The sequence below is a fragment of the Physeter macrocephalus genome, chromosome 20 (genome assembly GCF_002837175.3).
Source record: "Physeter macrocephalus isolate SW-GA chromosome 20, ASM283717v5, whole genome shotgun sequence".
NCBI classification, from domain to species: Eukaryota; Metazoa; Chordata; class Mammalia; order Artiodactyla; family Physeteridae; genus Physeter; species Physeter macrocephalus.
Window position 1 is genome coordinate 89,814,740 of NC_041233.1, and position 12,904 is coordinate 89,827,643.

A 12,904-nucleotide genomic window follows, 5' to 3' on the forward strand; every position below is an offset into this window, starting at 1 on the left:
GGGTCTTGTTTTTGTATCCATTCAGCCAGTCTGTGTCTTTTTGTTGGGGCATTTAATCCATTTACATTCAAGGTTATTATTGATATGTATGTTCCTATTGCCATTTTCTTAATTGTTTTGGGGTTTTTTTTTCCCGTGGGTCTTTTTCTTCTCTTGTGTTTCCTGCATAGAGAAGTTTCTTTAGCATTTGTTGTCAAGCTGGTTTCGTGGTGCTGAATTCTCTTAGCTTTTGCTTGTCTTAAAAGCTTTTGACTTCTCCATTGAATCTGAATGTGATCCTTGCTGGGTAGAGTAGTCTTGGTTGTAGCTTTTTCTCTTTGATCGCTTTAAGTATATCCTGCCACTCCCTTCTGGCCTGCAGAGTTTCCACTGAAAAATCAGCTGATAACCTTATGGGGATTCCTTTGTATGTTATTTTTTGTTTTTCCTTGCTGCTTTTAATGTTTTTTCTTTGAATTTAATTTTTGTTAGTTTGATTATTATGTGTCTTGGTGTATTTTTCCTAGGGTTTATCCTGTATGGGACTCTCTGTGCTTCCTGGACTTGGGTGACTATTTCGTTTCCCATGTTAGGGAAGTTTTCCACTATAATCTCTTCAAATATTTTCTCAGACCCTTTCTTTTTCTCTTCTTCTGGGGCCCCTATAATTCAAATATTGGTGTGTTTAGTGTTGTCCCAGAGGTCTCTGAGATTGCCTTCAATTCTTTTCATTCTTTTTTCTTTATTCTGCTCCTGGGCAGTATTTCCAACATTTTGTCTTCCAGCTCACTTATTCGTTCTTCTGCCTCAGTTATTCTGTTATTGATTCCTTCTAGTGTATTTTTCATTTCAGATACCATGCTGTTCATCTCTGTTTGTTCTGTACTTCTTCTAGGTCCTTGTTAAACATTTCTTGTATTTTCTCAATCTGTGCTTCCATTCTATTTCCGAGATTCTGGATCATCTTTACTATCATTACTCTGAATTCTTTTTCAGGTAGATTACCTATTTCCTCTTCATTTATTTGTTCTTGTAGGTTTTTACCTTGCTCCTTCATCTACGAAATATTTTTTTGCAGTCTCTCTTTTTTTTTTTTTTATGAGTGGGATTGTGTTCCTGTTTTATTGGTTGTTTGGCCTGAGGCTCCCAACACTGGAGTCTGTAGGCTATTGGGTAGAGCTGGGTCTTAGTGATGAGATGAGGAACTCTGTGAGACCTCACTCCAATTAATATTCCCTGGAGTCTGAGGTTCTCTGTTAGTCCAGTGGTTCAGACTCAGAGCTCCCACTGCAGGAGCTTCCACCCAACCCCAGGCTTGTGAACCAGGATCCCACAAGCCACGTGGGGTGGAAAAAAAGAGAAAAAGAACAATAACAAAGTAAAAAATAAAATTAGGCTAGGAAAGTAACAGATATGTTAGAAAGAATGTAAAAATAAAAATATAGATGAATCAACAACCAGAAGGTACATCAGTATCACAAGAGTAAAAAAGAGGAGGAGGGAAAAGGAAAAAAGAAAAAAAGAAAAAGGGGGTGGGGGGGAAGGCCTTGGCTGTGGAGGGCGGGGCCTAGGCAACGGTGAGGTTTGAGTGGTGGGCAGGGCCTATGCTTAGGACCCACAAGGCTGTAAAAGGTGGGGGGTAAGGGAGTGGGGCTTAGGCTCAATGGAACAGAAGGGGCCCAGGCATGCCCCCCACCCCTGGTCTCAGAGGGCAGGGGACCTCACCTGGGAGCCCAGCAGGCTTTCTGGGCTCATGTGGGCAGGGCAAATGCCCTCCCCTCCTCTCCATTTCCTCTGGTCTGGGGTCTGGGAGGGCCCCTCCCACCTGCCTCTCCTGATCTCCCTGGCCTCCCTCTTATGCCCCCAGGACCAATGCGGCCGGGGAGGGAAGGGGAGGCCTTGGAGGGCAGGGGACCGGCCTGGGAGCTCAGCAGGCTCCCCAGGCCCTAGTCAAGATTATATTTTTTTTAATTCAAAAATAATGAAATATTATCTTGGCCCTAATCAACTCCATTAGTTAAAAGGTAACATATTTCCTATGTCCATATATTTTAAATAAAATCTTCCGAAAATGTACTGCCAAACCTATACAGTACCTAACTGGTACTATAAATACCACTAATTTACAACCCTTGATTTTGATGTGGAAAACAGGGAACTTCTGTGCACTGCTGATGCAAATGTATAATAAATTGGTACAGCCACCATGGAAAACAGTATGGAGGTTCCTCAAAAAATTAAAAACACAACTTCCATATGATCCAGCAATTCTACTTCTGGGTATTTATTCAAAGAAAATGAGAACACAACTTGTAAAAATATCTGCACCCCCATGTTCATTGCAGCATTATTTATAACAGGCAACATGTGGAAGAGCCTAAGTGTCCACCTATGGCGTGTATATATATATATATATATATATATATATATATATATATGTGTGTGTGTGTATATATATGAGGATATTATTCAGCCACCAAACAAAAGGAAATCTTGCCATTTGTGACAACATGGATGGACTGGAGGGCATTCAGGCTAAGTAAAATAAGTCAGACAGGAAAAGACAAATACTGTATGATCTCACTTATATGTGGAATCTAAAAACAAAGAAACAAACCAAAAAATACCAAACTCTTAGATACAGAGAACAGATTGCAGAATGACAGAGGCAGGAAAGGGAGATGGGTGACAACAGATGAAGGTGGTCAGAAGGTACTAGTTTCCAGTCATAAGATGAATAAGTCCTGGGGATATAATGTACGGCATGGTGACTATAGTTAATAACACTGCATTGCATATTTGAAAGCTGCTAAGAGAGCAAATCTTAAAAGTTCTCATCACAAGAAAGAAAATTTGTAACTATGTGTGGAGGTGGATGTTAACTAGACTTATTGTGGTGCTCATTTCATACCATACACAAATATTGAATCATGTTGTATACCTGAAAGTTATATGTTATGTCTATTATATCTCGGTTTTTTTTTTTTACATCTTGTTATGTATATCCCTTGAGGAGGAACCAGGACCCTGTCCCAAGGCTGCACTATTTTTTTTTAATAAATTTATTTATTTAATTTATGTATTATTTTGGGCTGTGTTGGATCTTCGCCGCTGTGCACGTGCTTCCTCTAGTTGCAGCAAGCGGGGCTTCTCTTGTTGCGGAGCACAGGGTCTAGGTGTGCAGGCTTCAGTAGCTGTGGCACGCATGCTCAGTAGTTGTGGTGCACAGGCTTAGTTGCTGCGAGGCATGTGGGATCTTCCCAGACCAGGGCTCGAACCCATGTCCCCTGCATTGGCAGGCGGATTCTTAACCACTAGACCACCAGGGAAGCCCATATCTCAATTTTTTAAAAAGTAGAATAGTGGTTGCTAGGGTGTGGGGGATGAGGACTTATCGCTTCATGGGTACAGAGTTTCTGTTTGGGGTAATGAAAAAGTTTTAGAAAGAGATAGCAGCGATGATTGCACAACATTGTGAATGTAATTAATGCCACTGAATTGTATACTTAAAAATGGTCAAAATGGCAACCTTTATGGCATGTATATTTTACCACAATAAAAAAGGAAAAAAATATGTCAAAGACGAAAAAGAACACATATATAATTTCTAACTTGGATATGCAGGAACTGTGTGATCATCCTATATATGTAGTGATATGGAAAAATCTCTGAGATATATGGTTAAGGGGGAAAAAGGGCATAACAATTTTTGTTTCTTTTTTATAAAGGAAAAGGGAGAAGAACTGGGAGATTCCATATGTATCCTTCCAGATTAGAAGGATATCTAATTGTCTTACCTCCACATAACTGGAAAGACTTTAAAAGTCTTACAATACCAAGTGTTGGCAAAGATGTAGTTTGACAGGAATGCTCATACACCACTGACAATACATCACCCAATGGTGTAACCTTTTTGGAAAAAAATGTGGCATTTTCCAGTAAATATTCACATATCTTTCAACCCAGCAATTTAATTCCCGTATGCCCCTAGATCAGAGCTCTCTAACAGAATTTTCTACAATGATGGAAACAATCTATGTCTGTGGTGTCCCTACAATAGTGGCCACATATGATCTATCGAGCATTTAAAATGTAAATGAGGAATGGAATTCTTAATTTTATTTAATTTAAAATGAAATTTAAATAGCCACATGTGGATAGTAACCACTGTACTAGTATAGTCCTAGAACTCACACATGTGCATGAGAAACATATAGAATGTTTATCTTAGCTTTGTTCATAGTAATGAACAATTGGAAACTAGTAATAGAAAAATGTATTTTTAAACTGTGTGGTATTTATGTAACATAATATCAATAATGAAAATGAATGCATTAGAGCTACATGTATTACTAGGGATAAATCACAAAGCAATGTTAAAGGAAAAAGCACATTGCAGATATATGTGTAAGATAGCAAGCAAAACATACAATGTTTAAAAGCAGATAAAGTAATATTATATATTTCCTAGGAATATATGCATATTAGAAAAAGTATATCATTATCCCAATACTCCCTAATACACTCCAAAGGACAGTGATTACTGGCCCCACTGCTGGGACAACTAGGCCTATTATTCCAGGAGCTCAGCACCAGATCTTTAGTAACATGCCCTGGGGAAGCCAGGCATTAAAAACAGAAGGATAGCAGACATAGGAGAAAACAGTGATAGCATAAATCCCATGTCATTTCCCAAGCTTTGTTTCAAGGCAAGACATTCTCAATGTCTAGATGTTTTCTCCCATCTCCTCTGAGCCATGGACCCTGCTGGTATTCCATTAACTAACCCAGAGGCCACCTATAGACCACACTCCTAAATTCTTTGGAAATTATCTATGTTTAGTCCTATATGATGTAACAATTTTTTAATCTTTAAAAATATGATATCATAATATAGTAAAAAAAAAAAAGAATTTTTCATTTAAACTTACAACTTCTCTGGGAGGAGCCACTGAAGAGGCATGTCCAGGAACACTCGCTGGCTGTCTAGAAACTTTTGCTTGATTTTTGCCATCTGACCTGAAAGATACAATTACTTTTGAGCTAAATTAAGATTAAAACATTTCTACATGATATATTACATAGACCTTGCATTTTCCCAAGTACAGAACAAAGTTGGTAGTGGTGGTGATGATGATCATGAAGACAACTAAAATTTTTATGGCATTTTTAATAGCTTTCACCCAGTTTTAATCCTTAGAGTACTAGAAAGTTTTATTAACCTCATTTTACAATTAAATAAACTGAAATTCTAAGAAATTATGTAATTTGGCAAATTGGGCCAGTGTTCTCCAACTTCTCTCCTCAAGTCTTCCTGAAATCAGAGAGGAGTAAAAGCATATTCCTAGGTTTGAAGTAGTCACTCTGAATATTAGGAAGTCCAAGAAGAGCGAACAAGCTGGCTGGAAAGATGTCAGCTAAGATTGAGACATGCCAAAATGATAGTAAGTCAGCTAGGTAGAAGTGTATAGGAGATAGCCATTGCTATGGAACTAAAATTTCAGAGATGCAGACTGGGGAATTATCTATAGGTATTGGTCAGTCTGAAGTTAAGAAAAAGGATAGAAACATAAATCTGGGGAAGTCCCTGGCAGTCCAGTTGTTAGGACTTGGTGCTTCTACTGCTGTGGCCTGGGTTCAACCCCTGTTCAGGGAACTAAGATCCCGCCAAGCCAAGTGCTTGGCCAAGTGCAGTGTGGCCAAAGAAAAGGGTGGGTGAGGGCGCTACACCCCAATAAATAATATTTTTTAAAAAAAGAAATATAAATCTATTTTAGAATACATTAAGAAAAATAAAGCTAACATCAGGATACTCTAGGAAAACATTATGCAGTACATGAGGTAAGTGAGAAATAGGGCAATGAAGTAAAGTGAGCAATCGAGGCAAGATTTGAACATTTTGGAATCATTACCATAAGAAAGATTCGTTATTAAGTAATTACATTGTGCTGTGGGTTCTAGTTGTTAGTATTTCCTCATTTAATCCTCACATCAACCCGAAGAGATAGGTAATATCATCATTCTCATTTTAAAGGAAGTAAACCAACACTCAGAGACTTTTTTTATTATTCCAGTTCATAATTCTAGCAAATGACAAACTGGAACTTGAACTTAGATCTGACTACAAGGCCCATGCTAATATATGCAACATTCCAATGCCAACATGTTAGAAGTGATCGTTCAGAGACAGTTGTATAAGAGTCCAACACACAGACTAGAAATATCAGGTGTCCGAATTATGACAACCCTTTCTTCCATCAAAGCTTATTTCTTAAAAGCTGATGATTCACAAAGTCTGTTTTCAAAACAGACTTGAAGAACACTTCTCCTATGAGAACTGATACTTGAAATAGACATGGAAGAAAATTTTTTAACGAAGCCCAAATCAGAAAGTGTAGTCCAATTACTCCACTATCAGAAATCAAAGTCAAGTAAAATGAAGCCTAGCAGCCTTTTTCAGTAGCATAAAGGCACCAGCCTGTATGCTACAGAGGTGGCTGAGTCACCACTGTCCTTTAACTCCTGCTAATCATGTCAAAAGAATAGAGAGATAACTTAGAACCCTATTTTGAAACCAGCTTCTATGATATGACTATCATCATTAATAATTATTATACTTTAAAATTTTTAATATGAATTTAAAAGACAAATAATCTAAGTACTCATATGTTTGTGATCTCTTCCTTCTGCAGTAGCTTTTCTGTAGCTGGTCTCTCTTAATGAAGACAAAAGCAGCCAACAGAGTAAGAGGAACAATGACGAAGAAGAACACCAGAAGTCCATCCCTCAAGGCAGTATTCTTTTCTACAGAGAAGGATTTTACATTAATGATCATTAAATTATAAGTTAACTCATATTAACTAGAACATACTAGGTGATGATACATTTTACATTAATTTTCACATTGTTCAAAAGTCACACTGATATAAACTGAAATATATTGAGAAGTCTTGTTCACTCCTCATGCTTACCCACTTCATTTTTGCCTCCCTGAAGATAACCACTTTTATTAATTTCTTATATAATCTTACAGTATTTCTTCATGTAAATATAAGCAAGAACAAAATATGTTTTATTGTTAACCCTTTCTTACACAAAAGGTAACATGGCATAAATGCTATTCCACACATTACTTTTATCACCTAGCTATACTACATATCTTCGCAAACTATACATACAGCACCACCTAATTTTCTTTTTTTTTTTCACCTAATTTTCTATACAGCTATACAAAACACCATTGCAAGGATGTCCCATAGTTTATTCAGTCAGTAAGTACCCTACTAATACTTTTATTTTTCCAATCTTTGCTGTTACAAAAAAAAAATGTTATAATGAATAACCTTGTACATATGTCATATCATTTCGGTGCAGGTATATCTGTAGAATAATTTCCCAAAAGTAGAATTGCTGTATCAGAAGGTGAATGCATTCATCATTTTTTTTAAGGCACTATCAACCTGTCTACCACAGTGGTGGTTACAAGTTAGCATGCCATATATTCAGACTATAATTCAAAAAGATACATGCACCTCTATATTCATAACAGCACTATTCACAATAGCCAAGACATGGAAACAACCTAAATGTCCACCAACAGATGAATGGATAAAGAAGATGTGGTACATATATATATAATGGAATACTACTAAGGCATAAAAAAGAATGAAATAATGCCATTTACAGCCACATGGATGGACCTAGAGATTACCATACCAAGTGAAATAAATCAGACAGAGAAAGACAAATACCATATGGTATCACTTATATGCAGAATCTAAAATATGACACAAATGAACTTATCTACGAAACAGAAACAGACTCACAGACATAGAGAACAGACTTGTAGTTGCCAAGAGGAATGGGGGGAAGGAGAGGGATGGATTGGGAGTTTGGGATTAGCAGATGCAAACTATTATATATAGAATGGATAAACAACAAGGTCCTACTATATAGCATAGTGAACTATATTCAATATCCTGTGATCAACAATAATGGAAAAGAATATATATACATGTATAACTGAATCACTTTGCTGTACAGCAGAAATTAATACAACATTGTAAATCAACTATACTTCAATAAAATAAATTTCTTTTAAAAGTTAGAAGGCCAGCCAGCAATATACAAGAATTCCTCACAGCCTCACCTATAGAGTCAAACTTCTACATGTTTGCCAACCTGGAAGATGAAAAACTATATCTTTTATTATTTTAATTTGCATTTCTCTTTTTATACTATGATTTGAGCAACTTTCATGTTTAAGGAAACATTGTATTTCTTTTTCTTCTCAGTCCTTTGACTGTTTTTCTGTTGGTCTATTGGTTTTTGTCTTCTCAGTTTCTAAAAGCCTTTATATATTAGGGAGAATAGTTTTATCTGTATATGAGTTGGAAATATTTTCCCCATTTTGTCATTTGTCTTATGGTACAATGCTTTTCTCCATGCATAAGTTTATTGTTCTGAGGTAGCTGAATTTATCAATCTTATTTTTTATGGCTTATGGATTTAAAGTCTTATTATAATTTTAAAAACTCATTAATTAACATTAATTTTGTCTGTTTCATGTTCTTTAGTGAAAGAATATAGTAAATATGAACATGAGTGATAAACTGTGAAATTATCTTCATAGTTTTAAATTTATAAAAGTACCAAAACTTTCTGTTCCAAAAGTTATATGAAACTACATGAAACACTCAACCCAATTAAAAATAAAGATATGAAAAATTAAAGCAAGCTTGATATATCAGTTTCTACTTACTAATAAGCAGACAAAATTTAATTTAAAGCATCCAACACTGGCCAGGTTATGTTAAAATTGGTACCTTCATACTGTCAGTGGCATTACACAAGTTCATGTGGAATTTTTATCAAGAATCATAAAAAGGGGCTTCCTTCATGGCGCAGTGGTTAAGAATCTGCCTGCCAATTCAGGGGACACAGGCTTGAGCCCTGGTCCGGGAAGATCCCACATGCCACAGAGCATCTAAGCCCGTGCACCACAACTACTGAGCCTGCGCTCTAGAGCTCATAAGCCACAATTACTGAGCCCACGTGCCACAACTACTGAAGCCCAAGTGCCTTGAGCCTGTGCTCCACAATAAGAGAAGCCACCACAGTGAGAAGTCTGCATACCGCGATGAAGAGTAGCCCCCACTCACCACAACTAGAGAAAGCCTGCAGGCAGCAATGAAGACCCAATGCAGCCAAAAATTTTTAAAAAATTAAAAAATAAAATAAAATAAATTAATTTAAAAAAGAATCATAAAAAGGATTATACCCTTCAATCTAATAATACCATAACTGGCAATTTACACTTCAATTGGGAAAAATGCATGAGTATTAAGATGTACACTACAATGTTATCAGTGTGTATCAAAAACTTGGAAACAACCTAAATGTCAAATAATTAGACAACAGCTAAGTCAAGTTATGGCACATCCACCAATGGAACGATACACAGCCATTAACATCCATAGTTCTGACTTCCACTTCTAGACAAGATTTATCCTGTCAGCTATAACAACCAGAAAACCAGGCAAAACACATAAAGCAATGGTTTTCATGGCATTGGACATAAGGCAATAAAGAACAATGATCCCTGAGGGACAGAAAGCAAATAAGGTGAGCTTTACAACAATCCCAGTTTGCTGCCTAGAGAAAGTTAACAGACTGTGGTGAGGGGTGTGGGAATCCAAGCAAAACCCATCGGTCTCCTCGAGTTGAGGAATGCACGCTAGTTGTCTGAGGAAGAAGCCAAGACAACTAGAGTTCACAGGCAAAGTACCAGAAGGGAGGCAGCTGCACAGAAAGAACTTGAAAGATCTGCAAAGGGTTCCCCTCAAATACTCAGTTGAGTGCTGATGAGTGTATGCATGTAAAGAAACCACCTGAAAGGATTAGTGGGAACAAACCCAAGAACTCACACAGGACTGGAAAGAATGCCTATTCCTGCCATTTCCAGTGGAAAACTCCATAGTTAATGGCATTGAGTAGAATAAACAGAAGGGGTTTGCCTCAGTAATTGGGCAAAATCAGCCCTAGGCTAAATGCTGCTCAGGTCCCCCCAGTAGAGCTTAAAAAGAAGATTCAAAAGAACCATACTAGATCCATGTAGCTTAAGCCCACTTAAGCTTAAGCCCAAAGTTCAGCAATAGAAATCCAAAAACACCTAATATACAACCGGCAAAATTCACAATTTCTGGAGTTCAGTAAAAAAATTAGAAGGCATGCAAAGAAGCAGAAAAATATGACCCAAAATGAGGAGAAAATCAATCAATCAAAACTAAGAAATGATACAGATGATAGAATTAGTAGACAAGGACATTAGAAATTATTATAAATGTATTCTACATGTTCAAGAAGATAAGTAAAGATTGAACATGCTGTGTAGAGACATGAGGAAGGAAAGAAGGAAGGAAGGGAGGGAGGGAGGAATGGAGAAAGAGAGAGTAGGAGGGAGGGAGGGAGGGAGCAAAGAAGGGAAAGAGGAAAGGAGGGAGGGAAGAACGGAAGGAGGAAAGGAGGAAGGGAGGGGTGAACAGAGGGAGGGAGGGAGGAACGGAGAAAGAGAGTAGAAGGGAGCAAGAGAGGGAGGAAGGAAGGAAGGAAAGCAGGCAAAGAAAAAGAGAGAGGGAAAGAAAGAAAGAGAGAGAGAAAGAAAGAAAACGAAAGGAAAAGGGAGGGAGAAATAGAACTTACAGAGATAAAAACTTCAATGTCTAAGATAAAGAATACACTGGATGGAATTAATGGCAGATCAAACATCACAGAAGAAGAGTGAACTTGAAGAATAACAATAGAAACTATTCAAAGTTAAACACAAAGAATAAAGAATTTTTAAAAATCAAGGCAAATCACTGAGATGTGAAAGAACTCCAAGTAGCCAAATATACATGTAATTGGCGTCCCTGAGGGAGAGGAAAAAGAAGGAAAAAGGAAGAAAAAATATTTGAAGAAATAATGACCAAAATTTTTCCAAATTTGAAGAAAACTATAAAAGCACAAATCCAAAAAGTTTAAGAAATCCCAAGCACACCAAGGCACATTATAATTAAATACTAAAAATGAGAGATAAAGAGATAATCTTATAAGCAACCAGAGGGTAAAAAAGAGACACACTATAAACAGAAAATGAAAAAAAAAAAAAGATGATGGCAGATTTCTCAGGAAAAACAGTGCAAGTCAGAAGACAACATAGGAACATCTGTGAAGAAGTAAAAGGGGGGAAAAAACTGTCACCTTAGAATTCTTTACCCAGTCATCATTCCAGAAGGAAGGCAAAAAGAAGACTTTTTCAGATATATGAAGCTAAAAGTATTTGTCACCAGCAGAAATGTGAAAAGAAGACCTTCAAGCAGAAATTGAATGATGCCAGATGGAAATCTGACTTTACGCAAAAAAATGAAGAGCACCAGAAATGGTAACTATGTGGGTAAATATAAAGACTTTTTCTATTATTTAAATTTCTTTTAAAAATAATCAACTGTTTAAAGCAAAAATAATCACAATGTATTATAGGTTTATAACATATGTAGTATGATGACAATAGCACAAAAGCTGAGAGGAGAGAAATGGAAGGATCCTGAAATGGCACAATATCACATGAAGGGAGACTGTGATAGAAAAATATCAATATGGTAGATTTAAACCCAAACATATCAATAATCAAATTAAATATAATTGGCCAAAACAACTCAATTAAAAGGCAGACATGGGCAGAGTGGATTAGACCCAGCTATAGGCCACCTACAAGAAACCAACTTTAAATATAAAGACACAAATAGATTAACGGATGTGGAAGCGAGGGCAAGGTACAAGGATGCCCCACTTTTGACATGGGCCACTGAGAGACCACACTAACTTTCCTCCACATTACTTGCCATTGTATGCAGGTCCACTATCCACACTTCCTCCGTACCCTGTAGCCTCACAATAGGGGGGAGCCCAGCCGCTGTCACAGTGACAATTCTTATTGCTGTTACATACCTTCAAAACAAAATACCACTTTTGTTAATTGTGAATGTTGCTCTATATGATGAACTCAAGAATAGAAACCAAGAGAAAAGACTAAATTCATGCAAATCCATAGACACTTTTTAAGAATGAACAATTTATCAGGTATCTAAATTCCCCAATATCTAAAAATCTAAGAAGTCTTACAGAGAATCCTCACTAAGAATTCTCATTATTCAGCATTACTTTCATGAACAAACCAAAAGAGGCTATTACCTACCCCATGTCCATGACACTTTTTCTGAATATCACAGTCATAATTCAGAACAGATGCATTTACACATTGGAAGTTTCTACAGATCTGAAAAAAAAAGAAGTAATGAGTAAAGAAAACTTGAACACATTAATAAACTAGCCAAAAAAAAAACAGACTTGGGTGTAGATTATTTCATAGGTGAATTCTTTCACACTTTTAAGGAATAGTTAATTCCCATATCACATATTTGAAAATTTAGAAAAATAAGTGAAATTAACTAATTTGGATAGAACTAATGATCAAAGATGACACAAAGGCCAAAAACAAAGATAAAACTATAATCTATCCTTCCATACATATATAGATGTGAAAATCCAAAGTAAAACATTCACAAATGGATTTTTTCAAGTCAGAGATGATCCCACTACTACAGAAAAAGATCAATGATAGGAAATCTATTACTATAATACCTTACATAAACTGTAATTATTAAAATAAATATCAAAAAAGCATTTGATAAAATTTGACACTCATGTTAATTTTTAAAATTCTTTCCAAAATAAGAATAAAAGGATACTTGGTTGACAAGACAAAACCTGTCTTCCAATATCATGACTAATTATGAAACTAATTCATGCAAATATACAGACATTCTTTTTAAGAGACAAAATTGAAATGATTCCATGATATTTTAATTTTTTATGGCAAAACAAA

The 12,904-nt window shown here is 36.4% G+C and overlaps 1 protein-coding gene across 3 annotated transcripts in view; it reads right to left on the reverse strand.

The window, feature by feature from the left end:
• Positions 1-12,904, reverse strand: part of ADAM9 (ADAM metallopeptidase domain 9) — a 103,830-nt gene that overhangs the window by 7,104 nt on the left and 83,822 nt on the right. For all 3 annotated transcript variants that reach the window (XM_028481859.2, XM_024131430.1, XM_028481857.2), the window contains 4 exons: positions 12,215-12,295; positions 11,862-11,967; positions 6,642-6,783; positions 4,911-4,998 (listed from right to left, as the gene is read on the reverse strand). In XM_028481859.2, the coding sequence (XP_028337660.1) occupies positions 4,911-4,998; positions 6,642-6,783; positions 11,862-11,967; positions 12,215-12,295 (417 nt within the window). The remainder of the gene's footprint in view (positions 1-4,910; positions 4,999-6,641; positions 6,784-11,861; positions 11,968-12,214; positions 12,296-12,904) is intronic.